This window comes from Abrus precatorius, unplaced genomic scaffold (assembly GCF_003935025.1).
Source record: "Abrus precatorius isolate BTA unplaced genomic scaffold, Abrus_2018 Scaffold6, whole genome shotgun sequence".
NCBI lineage: Eukaryota > Viridiplantae > Streptophyta > Magnoliopsida > Fabales > Fabaceae > Abrus > Abrus precatorius.
This window is the reverse complement of record NW_020874406.1, coordinates 10220485-10237633: the sequence shown is the minus strand read 5'-3', so window position 1 is coordinate 10237633 and position 17149 is coordinate 10220485. Positions and strand designations below refer to the sequence as shown.

Here is a 17149-nt window from a genome sequence, read left to right as displayed (position 1 = left end):
ATCTATTATAGGTTGTAGATTTTATCTTTTCTTAAATTATAATTGGGTGAAAAATTCACTATTATACTTGAGAGATTAGAGAATTTATTTATGGATTCTTTCTTATCTTCTTGTTATGTTTTACTTCACATTATTGTCCTTTAATCAAGCATTGTCGACTTTATTATCTCATAATTGTATTGAAATTACTTTTTGTCTTTTTTTTTTCAAATTTTGCCAGTTTTTTATAATTTTGTCTTCTTCTGCCAATACTTTTTAATGATATTTTTATCTTTGGTGAAATAGAAAGTAGATTCTATAACCATTATCTTCATTATATTCTTCTTTTTCTAAGATAGTTTCAGAAACTTTTGAAAATAATTGTTGAATTATCTCATTAAGTTTTTTTTTTTATTTAGCAGCATGTAAATTGGCCATCAATCTTATTTTTTAGACTAGAAACTCTTGATTACTTCTTTCAGTTATAATGGAGCTTGTAGTAGGATATTGATGTCCTGGAATTCAAAGATATTCCTTTGCTGAATTCTTTTCCTGATATTGTAACCATTGATCTACTTTCTGATAGCTTAAAAAATTAAGATTAAACTTAGATCACTATTTAATTTTTACAACTTTAACTAATAATTGTATACTCTTGTATTTATATATATAGGATTTTCTCACACTACTGTAAGTTTAAAAATTCTTATAATCAATTTGAGTTTTTTATTTAATTTATATTTAATAGTTAATGAAGTAATAAATTATAACTCGTTAGATGTAAATTAAATAAAAAATTTAAATCGAATATAAGAATTTTTAGACTTATACTGAAAAATCTTGTTACATGTATATATGTGTGTGTTTAACGGGAATAAGGCACAAGAAAAGAACTTATTTAGGTCTAACAAATTCTCTTATCACAATGAAAAATTCTATTTATACAAATAAAAAACAAGTGATAATATGAAAAAAAATAAAAATAATAGTATATAAGTTGTATGATTTTGAGAAACAAATATAATAACATGCGTATAGTGAAACAAGGCATTTATCATCCCTGCAAAGAGGAGTACGGGTTGGGTAAAATTAGATGAGATAAAGGGCATCTACTATGCTGTCTGGCCAGTCAAACTGAAACCATACCTGAGCAAGGAACAGTAGGAACTAGTAGTTTCTACATTCTAGCACTATTCAATGCTTCATATGGACCAATGCTCCTTCGACACCAAATCACTACCTCTTCACCCTTCCCTATTGCTAGCTTGTCCCTTTTTCCCTCTTCAATCTCTTCAAATGCACCCTATTTACACCAACACACGTCGCATACGTTATCTCGCTCGACCAAGACGAGATGATGAAATATAATATTTTAGAAAAATAATGTTAAGTTGAACACCAACTTTTTTTCAGTTTTAAATGGGTGGAAGAATAAAGAGATTGGAAGAAAGGAAAGGAGAAGAAAAATGAAGAAGAGAACATAACGTATTAGGATGTGCTTTAGGGAGGTTGACAGAAGAAAGGGAGCACATGCTGCAATGGTACATGGACATTCCTTTGCCGTGCGTGCTCTCTCTTCTTGATGTCAATCTCCGATCATTTACTTCTCTTCCTCTCACCAAGCAAGGAGCATTCATCAAGTAGCCCTCAAATGATTCTATTATTTTCCTTATTACATATATGTATAATCTTCTTTTATAACTAATATTATGTTTTTCACATTATGCAACTGTGTTGTGTAGCTTCTGCCAGTGGGTGACCAGATTACCTGTCTAAACGGAGTTCCTAAAGGTACTTTTTGTTACTGATCATGCATATACTTGCTATTTAATGCTCAATTTCATCCTTGTTTTTGTTTTTTACATGCGTATACTTTTTGATGATGCGAGCATATGTTCTTGTTTGAAATGAATATGACTCGGTATATTTTATGATCGTACCTTAATTTATAGATAAAACAACAACCTACGTGCCTAGCTACCTGTCCATTTGTTTGAAATGCTTACAGCAACTTTAACGTGAAATATCTCATAAGTTGTATACCCATTTACTATTTTTATGAGTCTTTATAATATACTATATTTTCTTTTACTTTATACAACTTAATTAAATAATTCTGACAAATTACCATATATTTTATTTTTGACTTAAAATTTGAACCCAACAGTAGTGAGATTTTTGTTTAACGGTAGGTTTTAATCTAGTCTTCCACATTCTTCTCTCTTCTTTCCCTTCCTTCCGCAATTTTGGCACTCATTGTTGCTTTAAATCCTTTCCTTTTACCTCCTCGTAACTGCCTCTAACACTCCCATATATTTCTTCCCTTAATCTGCCACCGCCAACACCCACTCTCTCTCCCCCTTCTTCAGTACATTCTGTGCAAATGAGCGTTACAGAGGCATTAGGCAGAGGATGGCAATGGAGGATCTGGTTTCTGAGTCTTCTTCATGGCCTCAGCGGTGCTCCATTGTTTTCTATTTTGGTTTCCGGAATTGGTTGTTTACTAGCATGCACCCATCTTGTTTCTTTACCTGGTGGTGATGACGGATATTTGTTTATGGTCTTGTTCATTATTTCTGCGTTAATTTCTCTTTCAATTTCTGCTGTTATTGTATTCTTTTATTGGTGTTGTAATTTTCGTCCAAATCTTGGTTCCCTTGTTCTCTAAACGATTCCTTGTACAAGATGTGCATATTTGGCACATCAAATGAATAATCATATATTCTACACTCCTTGGAAGGAGTATTCTTCACTTAAGATAGAAATTTTTAAAAATATAATTAAATCTAATAGTGTTATGGAGTATAAAACGGTTGCTTAGTTGAAAAAGTAACTTTAATTATTGGAAAATGTTTCTGGGCAGTGTTATATTTGTGAGAGAGAGAGAGAGAGAGAGAGGAATACAAGGGAGAGAACTAATAACTTGTGAAGAGTTATTTAAAAATAGTAAATTTTATTATAAACGAAAGCATTTAGTGTATTTTTAATAAAAATCATTAATTTTTAAAATCTTAAAAAATGTCTTTAACAAAACTTTTATAAATAAAATAACAGCATGATAAATGTATTGCCAATCAATTCCAGCCCAAGCACATTGATTTGTGGACAACAACTATGCTTATGGTGGTAGGCCGCAGTCATTATTCCAAAAACAATTTCTTCGCTCAGAATTGGACTATGCTATAAACTGCATAGCATGCAGATATAATCGGATGATTATTAAATAATTTTATCAATAGTTATGAAAATATAATTTGAAGGAAATGTCGTGTTATTGCTAAACCAATATTCACCTTTACATGAGCCCGCCTTTGTTGACCCGAATCGAATGGGACATCATACAATGAATTGGAGGAAAAAAAAACTTATGATATTGAAATCTCACAAACACAATCTTATTGTTCATTGTAATTGCTATGGATCGCTCAATAATTTGTCTACGACCTTTCAAGCCATCTGATGCGGATGACATGCTGAAATGGGCTAGTGACGATAGAGTGACACGCTACCTGAGATGGAACTCCATCACATCCAAAGAAGAAGCTTTGGTGTATATAGAGAAGGTTGCTATGCCCCACCCATGGCGTCAATCTATATGCCTTCATGACCGTTCCATAGGATATGTTTCCGTCAAGCCGGAAACCGGTGATTACCGGTGCAAGGCACACGTTAGCTACGCTGTGGCTGCCGAATATTGGGGACAAGGAATAGTTACGGAGGCTTTGAAGATGGCAATACCCACTGTCTTCAAGCAATTTCCTCAGCTGCTGAGACTTGAGGCTTTGGTGGAGGTCGAGAATAAGGGGTCTCAAAGGGTGCTTCTTAAACTTGGTTTCGTCATGGAAGGGTTGCTTAGGAAGTATGCATTTTGTAAAGGGGAGATCAAGGATTTCCTTATCTTTAGCTTCTTGGCCACAGATAAACTCAACTGATGTATTCCTCCTTATATATCATCTCTATGTTCCACAGATATGTACTAGTTTTATATGTTTTTAACGATTTCACTAGGAAAGGGGTTATGTGAAACGGTGACATTTTTATTTAACATGAAAGTTTGTCCTATTCTATAATTTTCTGTCTCTCTTTTATTCTGAAACATTATTTGAATCATGAGCTTTTTCAAATCAAAATATTTTACAAGTTATGAAATAATTTACTATTATATGACAGTGTAAAAAATTTAAAACTGTCAATACATTCTAATTAAATTATATTTTCTAATATTATCATTTTTTATTTCTCTCTCATATATATATATATATATATATATATTGAGGTATCTGCGAGACAATCTCGTCAATGACGGTTTGGAGCTTTAATAAAGTATATAAGATGAGTGAGATTGGTCTGTCTTGGAATTACTACTAGTGTTTATGTTTAATGATTCGTGCATATGCGAGTGATAACTAGCTCCTCAACCACACTTTGGAGCTTTTCAAGTTATGCAAGCCAACTTCGCAGGCCCTTTGTTTTTACTTCTTTCCTTTTCTCTTCATATTTCTCCACGTTAAATGAATGTAAAGACGATCAATTTCATACCAAGGATTCTGATCTATGGACCACTATCAACCTGTGCTCCAAGGCCAGCCATCATTCCAAAATGCCCCCCCCCCCCCCCTTGATTATTTCAATCGCCACTTAGAGTCACACACATGTTCAGTCTCTGTTTAATCTAAATATTGATACAATTGATTTTAAAGTGTTGCATAAAATTTAAATACACCCTTCAATTATTTTGAATCACATATTTATCGGTATATGTTTTTTTGTTAAATATTTTTCAAATTATAAAACAAACATGAATTTAGATTAATTTTATGGGACAAACTAGTGCATGGGGATTGAGGGTGTGACTGTGTCTGTGTGTGATTCAGTGACGCTAAGAGGCAGAGACAGATATAGCCGACAGAAAATTCCAGTCATATGACGCCACCTTGTACAGATGATGTTAATTTTATGGGACACTCACACTCAAACAAAGCCAAACATAGTTAATGTAGTTAGTAACATTGCAAACTGTCATTGCTGAGAGGAGAGTGTATGAAAACCACTGATTCTGATGCACACGCGTCTCCATAATAACCCACAAAACCGCTTCCTGTTTCTACTTTCTCCCCATTGCGCTGCGGGTTTGATGATGGTAGAGTCAAGTAGTGGGCAAAGGGAAAAGATAACCCCACTTAGTCACGAAAAGAAGACACTTTCATCATTTATCACCGTTACTTCTTTTCCTCTTTCTTATTACTATTTATTGTTATTTGGCCTTTTCTGTTTTGGTGGTGAAATGGGATTATTTTAGGGACCAGTTTTTGGTTTGGTGCGATGCAATTGTGACACGTTGGAAAAAATAATAGCGCTGGGAGACAGAAATACGAAAAATTGAAAGGTAGCGAAAAGAAGGGAACAAAAATACAAACAAACCTCCTTTGTTTCTGATGTCTGATGCATGCACGTCTGGTCCTTTGATCATGACCACTGAGCCTCTCTTTGCATGTCGTTTTTGAGATTCTTTTCTCTCAGACGGGGGAAGATGAAGAGGAAAGAACCACAAAGCCGGGGAAAAATGTCACCATTCCCATTTAGCTTTTCAATTTCTTTCTCTATTTTTCTTTGTGCTTTCCAAATGGAGGTTATAGAGGTACAATATTAACGTTTAACGCCTAGTGATAGAAACAGATTCCAATTTCTGGTTTCTGACTCTGCACATAAAGGTGAATTTTGACTGCAGTTTTGCACATACGTTGTAGACTGTAGTACGATACAAGCCTTCAAAAGTGCAGCCTCCAACACTGTTGAGAAGGTTGGAGTTGGTTTTGATTTGTTACTCTCTTCTCAAAGTCATGGCAGTGTCCTTTCAGGTGATTGTTCCTATAATCTCTCTCTCTCTCTTCCTCTCACTCTCACACACACAAAAATAAACAGACTATTAAGAATGTTTTCATATTTTGGTATGGGATTTCATGCAGAATAAAAATGAAGTGTGGCGATAAAGTGATCCAGCAAGAGCATCCTCCGATTCTGATGGCGGTTTCTAGTTCCTCGCCATCTATGGCAGAAAAATACAAGAAGCCCATATCATTTTTCTTCAGTTCTCCGAGGTTGTTCGCCAATTTCGCATCCAAAGTGTTGTATGAAGCTGAGGCTATGATGAGTCCCACCTCCATACTCGACAGTAAGCCATTTTGTGGCATGAAAAACCCATTTTGGTTAGAAACAAACAGCCCAAGAACCCCAATTGGTGATCACAAGCGTTATTGGAATAAATTGGATTCAAGAGGCCTTGTGGATGCTCTTGTTGATGACAAACCTGGACAAATAGCATCAAATTCACAAAGCAGAATGGTGCTGTTTGGATCCCAGCTTAAGATTCAGATTCCTCCCCTGCCTCATGCAACACCTTCTCCGTCTCAATCGCCTAAATCAGCATCATCTAAATTTGGATCTGCCAATTCAGCTCTTCAAACCTCCAAATCTCCTCGAGTTTTCACTGGGTGCCTCTCTGCCAGTGAAATGGAGCTCTCTGAGCACTACACTCGCGTGATTTCCCACGGGCCTAACCCAAGAACTACTCACATATTCGATAACTGCATCGTTGAGAGTGGATGTTTTGATGCTGGATGCTCTTCTTCTGCCATGGAAAATGTGTTTCTTCCTCATCACATCATTTATCCCTCTCACAGCTTCATGAGCGTCTGCTTTTACTGCAACAAAAATCTTGGGCAGGGTGTGGATATCTACATGTACAGGTAATTATATTTTCTGTATCCTCATAAACAAGAACGGTAATATTCTAGGCACGAATGCATATAAAGTTCTAAAATTTGATTTCTAAGTGAACACCTGAATAGCACGTTGGGCTTGGATGATAAGGAGTAGTAACTTTGACCTGTTTGTGGAGTTCAAGTTTTCATCTCTGCATCAAATTTAATATGATGTCTTAATTGTTCTGTATTGTTGATCAGTTGTCTATTTCAAAAAAAAAAAAATCAATTAAGTTTCAGATTGCCTTCTGCTTTGGCTTTTGACAGCAGAGTGAATTTAATGTAGCATAATCATAATGGATGTATAATTCAATATCATTCCTTCCATCTTTGCTCCATGTCAAAGTGGCATTTCAAAATATTGGAAAATTTTGAATTTAGTATTTTCAGTTGATAATTGTGGCTTAGGATAAAAACACTGTTTATGAATGAAATGAAGTGAAAATATGTTGGCTAATTAATAATCCAAACAGCTTATGAGGGTAGTTGTGTGATTGTAATTCAGGGGCGAGAGGGCATTTTGCAGCCGTGAATGCCGTTACCAGGGGATGCTGTTGGAGGAGGGGATGAGCAAATTGGAAGAAGATGTATAATTGAATGTTCCTTTCCATATGGCTTATCTTTAGATCCTCACCAACAACTCTTAGTCTTGCTTTGCTTGAAAGAGCTTAGAATAACTCTCTCATTTTTACGAGTTGTCTACACTCGATTAATTTTTGGGACATGAAGTGGGCCTTGAAGATCCTGGATCACTCACCGTACTTGCTTTTGTTCTCTCTGTTTCTCTTTTTCTCGGTGGTAGTTCTGTAGAAGGTGGGAAAAGATTGAAAGCGAAAGGCTAGGTCATTTTTATTGAATTTGAAACGATGAATTAGGAGCTTTGTCTATTGCTTATAAGTAAACTGTAATTACCCACGTAGGACCAATCACTTCATTTCAACTAGATTCTTTTGAGGATCTCCACACGATGTGGGAACAGTTTTCTGACAAATTTTGATCAGTGAATCCGTGCAAATTTCGAAAGGAAGATTAGAAGAGGGCCAATTTGAGGTTATCTTGACAAAAGATAAAGACACTAACAACTAACATCCGACCCTAGTTTCGTTGGTTGCTATATTGATATTTTCGAAGGGAAGCACATCACATCTGTGTCCTTACTCCTTATGCCCTCTCCTCATAAACTTTATAATCACAATATTTTTATTTCCTTTGAGAAAGAAAACAAAGAGATAAGAGAAGAAAGAAAAAAAATTAAGTGAAAAACCAATTGCAAAAATGTAGAGACTACTAAGAATGGAAAAATACGAAAGAAAATAAGGAGAGAAAAAGTAATTTTATTCATAGGGACATATCATGTTTTCTTTTATTGGAAATTGTAGACACCCACTGCAATACACTTTTTGCTATTAAATTCGTGTTTTGCTGTTATGAACGAGCCACATTAATGTAAAAAAGATTATTTAGTAACATAAGTTTAGAGTTCTCCTTGTATCCCAGCATTGTTTACTCAAAGAAATTTTAGAATAAATAAGGTATAAAATTAAAGTGTAACTAATTTAGATAATAATACTAAATATAATTAAACTTGATATGATTTTTTGAGATTTGAATTGAATCAATTTATTCGTATTTTTAAAAACCTATAAATAGTAAATGATCTCAGAAAAAAAATTATATAAGAGAATTGCGCAAAATTTGATTGATGAATGGTGTATTTGTGGATGAAATTCTCCAATTTCCATGGTCTCTTAGCTCTCCGAGATTCGCCTCACTCCGATTCCGTCGTTCCAGGTGACAACCGATAGCCTTCTTTTCCATGTAGTTTGGCGATTTAGTTGTTGATTTGACTGATATCTAAGTTGCTTGGCGATCAAAGAAATGAGTGTAGAACAAGTTTGGATTCTACAAGAGTTCCGTCGTTAAATTAAGCTCTGTTTGTTGTTTGTTGTATGTGGTTGTTGAATTCAATCCCCTAATGCAACATATATTCCTAAGTAGAATACAGTTTAGCATAAGCTTGAATGCAAGCATTTAAAATTTTTGGTATTTGTAAAAATGTATGCTTAGTATGTTACTATAATTTAGCTTACGCAATTGCTTGTTTTCCAAATTGAATTCCCCTGTTTTATTTGTTCCTTAACTGGGGTATGTTCATTACATTTTCGGCTTATAAACTACTCAGAAACCACTCATAGAAAGCATTTTCCAACTTAGTGGGTAGGGACCATTCTATATAAGTTGCTTGTCGGTAGGGTTTTGTTTTTCCATTTGATTTTTTGGTTACTTCCTTTTTGTGATAAAAGGAAACCTTAGAATTGGTCTTTGAGAATACACGCCTTTCTTATGGAAAAGTAAGCTGAAAGTAGGATTGTGTTGGTGATTGTTTTTTTCAGTTAAGTCATGTTGGTCCTGTATATGATTTTGGAAATTTTTCTTTGCCCACTCTCCTGCAAGACATCATAGGGGACACAAATTTTTTTGCTTTTGATGTGACTAAATAAAGAGTAAAATAATTTCAAATGGTATGATGAAGAGTGGTTCAAATTTCAAAACTCATTAATTACATTCTGATTCTTCCATTCAACTATCATACTTGTTTGTGAAAAAAAATGTCAGATTGCAAATGTTCAGGATCCTTTTATACAGCAGCAAGATTATGTCCTGACGGAATGTAGTCAATCCTTCTTTTTTTTTTTTTTTTAAATTCTAATATTCTTCCTTCTTTTATAATAACTAAGACATATATTTTTTTAAAAAGTGTTGAAACATTATAAATTGTTGATGAAATCTAACGGTAACAAATGAAAGAGAGGTAACTAGTGATATAAATAATATGTTTGAAAGGATATATTAGTAAATTTAATATTATGGTTATTGTGAAACTTTCCTTATCTGTAATAAAGTAAAAATTCTCACATTCTCTATGTATATGTTCTTGCACTTCAGGTGAGTATTCTTGTTTATATGGCTACAACTATAAACACTTTCTTATTCTCATTAACAAAACATCCTCTTTTTCTTCACTCTTCAGGAACCGGTATATAAATGAGTGCTTTTTTTTTTTTTTTATGTTGTTTACCCTAGTTATTAGGAGGTTTCGGGGAAGACCTATGTGGGGCACCTTTTGGGTGTGAGATGCTTATTTAACCTCTGTATTTATCTCTTTTTTGATTTACCTGGGTGCACTGCATTTTCAAAAGCTCCATGGATTGGCCAAGTGAGCAGAATAGCAAATTTGGACAATGTAGGCACAATAGTTTATAGAAAAAAATATTAAAAACAAAAATAAAAAAGACAATGTTCATCAATGGTAAAATAGTTTCTGCACTTCTACCTTTCTTTTGCAAAGATGGAGCCATTTATGGTGTACAAATGCAATAAAATGTGATATGAACTAAGATGTAAAAAATGGTAATGATTGCAAATCCACGCTTTCATCATTTAACAGCTCCTATAGGACAGACTGATGTCGTGTATTGCATTCTTTTAAAATTGTACATAAATGTTTTCACGTCGGTTATAGAATTAAATTGTACAACTTATCCAGGTTCATGTGAGAATGAGGTTGGAATCTTTTACAACAGTTGGATAACATAATCAATATAGAAGTAACTACTACGTAAAAAACAACTTTCTACATCAGTTCTTCTCATAGAACTAATGTAGAAAATTATTTTTTAAAAATACTTTCTGCATCATTTTTCTGAGAGAACTGATGTAAAAGTAACTACGTGAAAAAAATATATTTCTAAATCAATTCTCTCCAGAAAATTAATGTAGAAAGTTATATATTTTTTTTAAAAGTACTTTTTGCATCTGTTTTATGAGAAAACCAATGTAGAAAGTTGCATTTTTAAAAAAATATTTTTTATTTGTCTTCTCTATTTTTACTTTTTTCCAACAACATTTTATCTTCTTTTTGTCTTTGTCAGAGGTCTTTCCCTTTCCGGTAAGATTTTTTCGGTCATATCTCAGCCTGTTTTTTGTTATACAAATTGAAACCTAGTTTTGATTGACAGGACGGTGCATGAGATTCAGAGGAAATTATGGAAATAGCCACGGAGGAGAACGAGGAAAAACCACATACTAAGTTCCAACTAGTAAAGACCACATTTTGATCTCTACGCAATTTTATTTTCATAAACACATGTTTGGGTATTTAAATTTTAAGGATAATAAATTAGACTTAATTACATACAATTTCAAAATTATACAATGCATTGATATTAGAATTCTGTGTCTTGAGCTTTATACACTCATGTGTTGGTTTCTGCAGATTAGTTTATACAAAAAATTTAAAAATTTTATGCATGTTTTACGTTATGCAGAATCCAAAATATTAGTTTTACATTATTACCTCTCTTTATCTGCCTCATTGATAACTTCTCTCTGCATTTGTTAACCTTTTTAACCTTTAATCTTAGCCATCCATTTTTAAACTATTTTTATCAACGACTCAGACTCAAATATGAATCACTTATGCCAAAGCAATGCTTGAATCAACACACTTATTACAAAAGAAGGAAGGATATTAGAATTCACCTGATTTTTTGCTGTTCTTAATGTCTATCTATAAAAGAAAGGTTAGGAACACATTATTAACATGCTTTTAATTTTTGTTAATCTTGCGTCCAATTTTGATGCTATTATGAAGGACAAGACCGATCTTAGTCAATTATTTGCTAATTGTCTGACTTTGTAAAGCAATAGCTAAGTTTTGTTCTTATTGCTTACAAATTCGACATTACTTGCACTAACAAAAGATTAGATAAAGGAAGTAATAATATAATGAAGAAGGTGCATTTTTCTCAAAACTTTATTAGATGTTAATTGCACGAGATTTCACTTCAAACTAAAGTAGTCATTCACTTTACTAAAATAAACTGAATATATTTCGCTCGTGATCTCCATACAAGATAGTGTTGTGCTACTAGATGCATGCTTTCTTATACACCTAAATCCCACCCCCTTCAAAATTCTCATTCATGGAGTTGCTAGGATAATTCTAACGTCTTTCCTAACAGAACCAGCTACCAAGACAGTTCAGTGGCAAGACAGCTCAGTACCATATGGAGAATAGTTAGTTAGGAAATTAACTTTTCTAGTTATTTTGTTGAGAGTTTTATTTTCCTGTGTTGTGTGTATTTAGTAGTAACATTACATCAAGCTAGCAATATAAATTCTTGTTGTATTAGTTTCTATGATTTGATTTTCAATAAACTTCAATCAACAAGTATATTCAGTTTTCTCTCTAAATTTTTTATGGTATCAAAGCTCTGGAACTTCAGAGCTCGATTCTTTCTTCTCCAATGACGTGAGGACTTGGGCAATAGCACTAGAACACAAATGTCAACGACAATGATCTCAATCCTACACAAGATCCTACAAATCCCTATTACATCCATCCAAGTGAAAATCCTTCGATTTCTCTGGTTTCATCGATTGGCAATAGAAATAATTATCACACATGTTCACGATTGTTGAAGAGAACACTGATTTTGAAAAATAAGCTCAAGTTTGTCAATAGTTCAATTACGATGCCTATAAGTTTTAAGCCTATGTTTGAGCCGTGGGAGAGATGTAATAATCTTGTTTATTTATGGTTAATTCACTCAGTTTCAACATCAATTGCATAAAGCAAAGTGTACATTGATCTGGCATCTGAGGTATGGAAAGATATCAAAGAATGATTTGCACAGGGAGACATTATTAAAATTTGAAAATTGCAACAAGAAATTTGAATGTTACTGATTTTTTTAAAGAATTGAAGAATCTTTGGCTGGAAAACTATAGACCTATGCCTCTTTGCACATGCAATGTGAAGTGTTCCTGTTTGGCTATCTAGAATGCTAGGCTCTACAAAGAACAAGACAAGGTAATTTGGTTTCTCACTAGACTGAATGATGACTATTCATCCATCATGTAACGCCCCAATTTTCGTTATTGATTATTAGTTCTTGAATTTTAATTGCTTGCTAATTTCGGCTTGCTAGCATCGTAATAATTGGATAGATGCTGAATTTTATTTTTTAGAATAATTGATTTATTTTTGAATTCGGCATTTTAGGGTTACATGCAATATATTTGGTTTCATTATCGTCCAAGAATTTCTTTGATTATATTCAGCAGTACTGTCTAAAATACTCCTGAGAGTCTTATCCGAAAAGTCAATTTTTGTCTTATTTAAATAATTGTCAAATCATAAGTATCTTCCTCAAAAAATGTGAGATTTTGTAATCATTACAAAGATTTAGTAATGATTTCTTAGCCGTCAAAATTGTTGCACGGAATCTCGCGAGATCTAGTAATCATTACATGGAAATTTCCAAATCTAGCATCGGCCACTAGATTTTCATGCAACGGAACTTTGTCTCTACATTTACAAATATCGTGATTACCTGAATCTTCCGAAATCAAGTATCGGCCACTAGAATTTCATGCAAAAAATTTTTGTCTCCCGAATTGCAAACATAATCATTTTGGAACTTTCTTTTCATGTCTTCTAAAATACCGACACCATGATTATTTTCATCAATTGCATTCTCTTGAATTTAGCGCCACATCAAAAGTCTCGTCCACATGTCAACCTAGTTATGTCGCATTTTTTTGACCAATCGAATTTCATGCATTGCTGCCCAAAATCTTAGCTTTGGAATTTTGTGTCGATTTTCGGATTTGTGGTATCCAAACCGTGTGCATGCAGCCCTAGGTTGTTCCATGCATTTTGCTTGCTGAAATTGCACAAACTTTACTTGTAAGTTTGCCTAAAAAATTTCACTATTCATGCACTAAAAACCGTGACACCTTTCTTGCACCATTGCACCAATTTCACTTCAATTTCACTTCAATTTTGCACCAATTAAAGCATGTCCAGTTTTTAAATTTTGGAACCTTGCCAAATAAGCCAACCGTGAGGTGCTTAGTGGCAATTGGCCACTCAAAGATTTGATCCTCCATATAAAAGGGCCAACTTCACCATTTTGCCCATTTTGCTACCTAAAATCCGAAAATCCCTTCTCATTCTCTCTCACTCTCTTTCACTCTCATTCTATCAAAAGTCTCAAGCTCTCTTAAATTCTTGCAAGGAAAACCGAGAGACTCCAGCCCCCACACCTCACCAATCCTCCATCCAAAACTTCCAAATACAACACCACCATTCCCTCACTACACAAGTCCTTCATCTTCTCTTCAATTTTCGTGTGGAAGGAACCAACCTTGGAGGAGAAACTTGTAGACTCTTGGTGTTGTTTTCTCGGTCCAGCAAGCTTCCTTCGAGATCCATCAATTCCAGCCTCTTCTCCTACCATTTCACGCCCAAAGACTCAAAGGCAAGGGGGGAGTTCTCACCTTTCTATATTTTGTTTACTTCCCCTTGGTTGATTTCGTGAAGAACCTTGTAAAAGCTTGCATCTTTGTCTTCAAAAACTTCAAATGAGTAGAATGAATCCCTTGCATGTCAAGTTTTCACTTTCACTTGTTTTTTTTTTATGATTCCTAATTTTTGGTTTATGTTGGATGACTTGATTCTTTGGAAAGTTTGAGTTTTGGACTTATGCATGTAATTTCTTCCTTGAACACATTTCGGTTTTGCCTTTGCATGTTTCAAACTCTTGATTTCTATGATCATCCACCTTTGAGGCCATGAACCATGAGCTTGCATGTTGTATTCCTTCACTTACACGTTGAATTTTCACTTGAAAATCACCCTACCCACCTTCAAAGTCTCGGTTTTGTTTTGTGTAAAAAAAAAAAATCCTTTAGAAAATTTAAGTTTTTAACCTTTGCATGTGACTTTCTACCTTTGTACGAAATTTTGAACTTGAAAAGTGTTGGAAACCCTTTGTGTATGTTTTGGTTTTGAGGTTGCCTTGCTAAATCTCTTGAATAAATAAAGATCTACCTTTGAGACCTTGGAACTGTGAGTTTACATGTCTTGAACATTTTATTACCAAACTTAATTTCATAAAAAGAGTTCCTTTAGTGATTTTAAGGGTTTGAATGTTAAATTGGCCTTATATTGCCTCGGTTTGGACTTTTTAAACATAATCCTTTGCTGAAAATTAAAGTGCTTCACTTGGATGATGGAACCTTGTGTTTGCATGTTGATTTTTCCCTATTTTGCTTGTTAAGGACTTGACAAATGATGAGATTTTGAAGGCTGGACTGTTTTGAGTATTATGAGGAAAAAGGTTGAAATTAATGTGTTTTGGAATCTTGGAACATTTGGAAAAGATTGGCAAGAGTGATGAGAGAAAATTTTATAAAGGGAAAGGTGAAATTTAGCTTGGATGGTCTCGATTTTGGTATTGAAAAGTATTGCAAATTTTTTTAAAAAAAAATTATCTTGTATTCCTTAATTTGTGTAAGGAAGCAAAAGTGAAATTGAAAGTGTCTTGCCATGACTTGATTTGATTGAACTATGCTGAAATTGCTTGTTGAAAGGTTGATGGTTGCTTGTAAATTTTGCATCATTGACCTTGGATGAATATTAGTCATATTAGTGCAAGACTTGAAATTACTTGATTTTGGATGTGGAAATTCATGAAATTTACTTGAATAACTTGCTGGAAAAAATGTGAATGATGTAAGATATATACTATTCATCCTTGGTAATTGTGTTTGAGAGCCTTGAGGTATATTTGAAGTGATGCTTGGCTGGAAATTTAGATTTCCTTACTATTCATTGTGAATTTAGCTATGAAATTGCTATTTGAGAGCATCACATGCATCATTGCATACCTTATGAAAGAAATGATGAATTATAACAAGGTGCAGCGAAAATGATTATATAACATTGCAATGTTGATAATCTAGAGCCTTTAAGGGCTGTTTGATGGAAATGGACCACGAATATGATTGGAATTATTGAAAGTATTATGATCTAGTTGCCTTTTGAGTGATTGAGCATTGAGAATGAAAAATCAGCAAGTGACAATGCAAGAAAAATGTGATAAATGAGAGGAAAGGACTTAGATTGTGTATGAGATGGATTGAATTAATTGGTGTAACAAAAGTACTTAAGTTTGATTGAGATAACCTAATAAAGAGTGAGAAACCGAGAGGTAATATCCTTTAATCATTGTGAATTAACTTGTTTAATTGATGGTTTAGAGAAGAATTAAGTTTGATGATGTGTTCCTTTATGGAAAAAAAAAACCGAGAGAAGAAAACCAAGAGGGTAAGAGTTTGAGTGAAATGATTTATGGTTTAGAAGGTGTTAGAGGTTAATGAAAATAAATGTGATGGTTATGATGAACTTGAAAGGAGAGATTGTAAGGATTGAGGAATGGGACTGTGCTAAATCGCAAGAGGGATTGAATTGAAATGTGAAATAAAGAGTAACTTGAGAAAAAGGAAAGGAATTATGAAGGCTTGAATGATTTGCCTAAGCTATGGTTCAATATATTATGTGTTGCACTAAAATTATTCATGAGTGTGAAATTATAAAACCATGAGATTATGACTTATGATGAGAAATATATGTTATGCCCTGAGTTCCTAAACTATATTATCTTGAAATTATTATGAACTCAGTGAGATTGATTGTGAAACTCATGGTATCTATCTATCCATGCTGAGGCATGTGACTCATGGAGATTATCTATCCATGTTGCTAAGTCTATGATGACTTTTAGCTTGATGCTATATGCTATGATGTTAAGTCCATAGTGACTCCTATTATTACTGTGCAATAGCCCCAAGTAGCTAAATGAAATGAATTGAGAAAACTATCACAAGAAAACTGAAAATGCAACTTCATACATCATATATTATTTTGTGAAACGACTTGATGGCATTACAGAGGCACATTTGTAGGTATTAGAAGTTCGGTCCAAAGTAAACCTTTTGGGGGTGGCGAAAGGGGGAACATTCGACCTAAGTGGCACATGGCAGCTGAGCTCCCTGTAGCTGGGCCATGGCCCGCTTGCAAGACCTTAGCCAAACCTGACATGAACTCCATAATACTAGGGTCATAGAGGTCCATTCCTGAACGTGCCAAATGGCACTACACATCAATGATGTGCTATTATTCTATTTTTTCTATCTATGATATCACTGTGCAGAGTAGGAAATAGAGTCCTCCAATCGCCATATGACTTGAATCTATCTATCTATCTCTATGCTAAAAGCTGAGCAACTCACCAGTCATAGAGGAATGGGATCTCCATGCATCATTTGCATGCTATTAACACATGACTGACTATATGGGTGAGATCGAAATCTGCATTCATGCATCATGTGCATTACTATTAGGGATGATTGAATACTTGTGAGATTTGCTATGATTATGATTACATTTATCTCTCTATCATATGATTGAACCTTTGATGATACTGAATATGGATTGTTAGATTGAGTTGTGACTGTACGCCGCCTTCCTTGGGGTATGGCTATATATGATGATTGTG

General features: G+C 34.0%; 2 protein-coding genes across 2 annotated transcripts; both read left to right on the top strand.

Moving 5' to 3' along the window:
• Window positions 1–3392: 3392 nt before the first annotated feature.
• On the top strand, window positions 3393–3911 carry LOC113870145 (uncharacterized N-acetyltransferase YoaA-like). Its single transcript, XM_027506745.1, has one exon. The coding sequence runs from the start codon at window positions 3396–3398 to the stop codon at window positions 3909–3911; it is 516 nt and encodes a 171-aa protein (XP_027362546.1). The 5' UTR covers window positions 3393–3395.
• Window positions 3912–5511: 1600 nt separating this feature from the next.
• LOC113868709 (FCS-Like Zinc finger 8-like) lies at window positions 5512–7875 on the top strand. Its single transcript, XM_027504537.1, has 3 exons — window positions 5512–5837; window positions 5946–6725; window positions 7246–7875. The coding sequence occupies exons 2-3, from the start codon at window positions 5953–5955 to the stop codon at window positions 7331–7333; spliced, it is 861 nt and encodes a 286-aa protein (XP_027360338.1). The 5' UTR covers window positions 5512–5837; window positions 5946–5952; the 3' UTR covers window positions 7334–7875.
• Window positions 7876–17149: the final 9274 nt, after the last annotated feature.

Bases quoted from the DNA above. Each gene is read 5' to 3' on its own strand.
- LOC113870145 (XM_027506745.1), top strand. From the start codon at position 3,396: ATGGATCGCTCAATAATTTGTCTACGACCTTTCAAGCCATCTGATGCG.
- LOC113868709 (XM_027504537.1), top strand. From the start codon at position 5,953: ATGAAGTGTGGCGATAAAGTGATCCAGCAAGAGCATCCTCCGATTCTG. The intron at 6,726-7,245 runs GTAATTATATTT...ATTGTAATTCAG, and splicing joins GTGGATATCTACATGTACAG to GGGCGAGAGGGCATTTTGCA.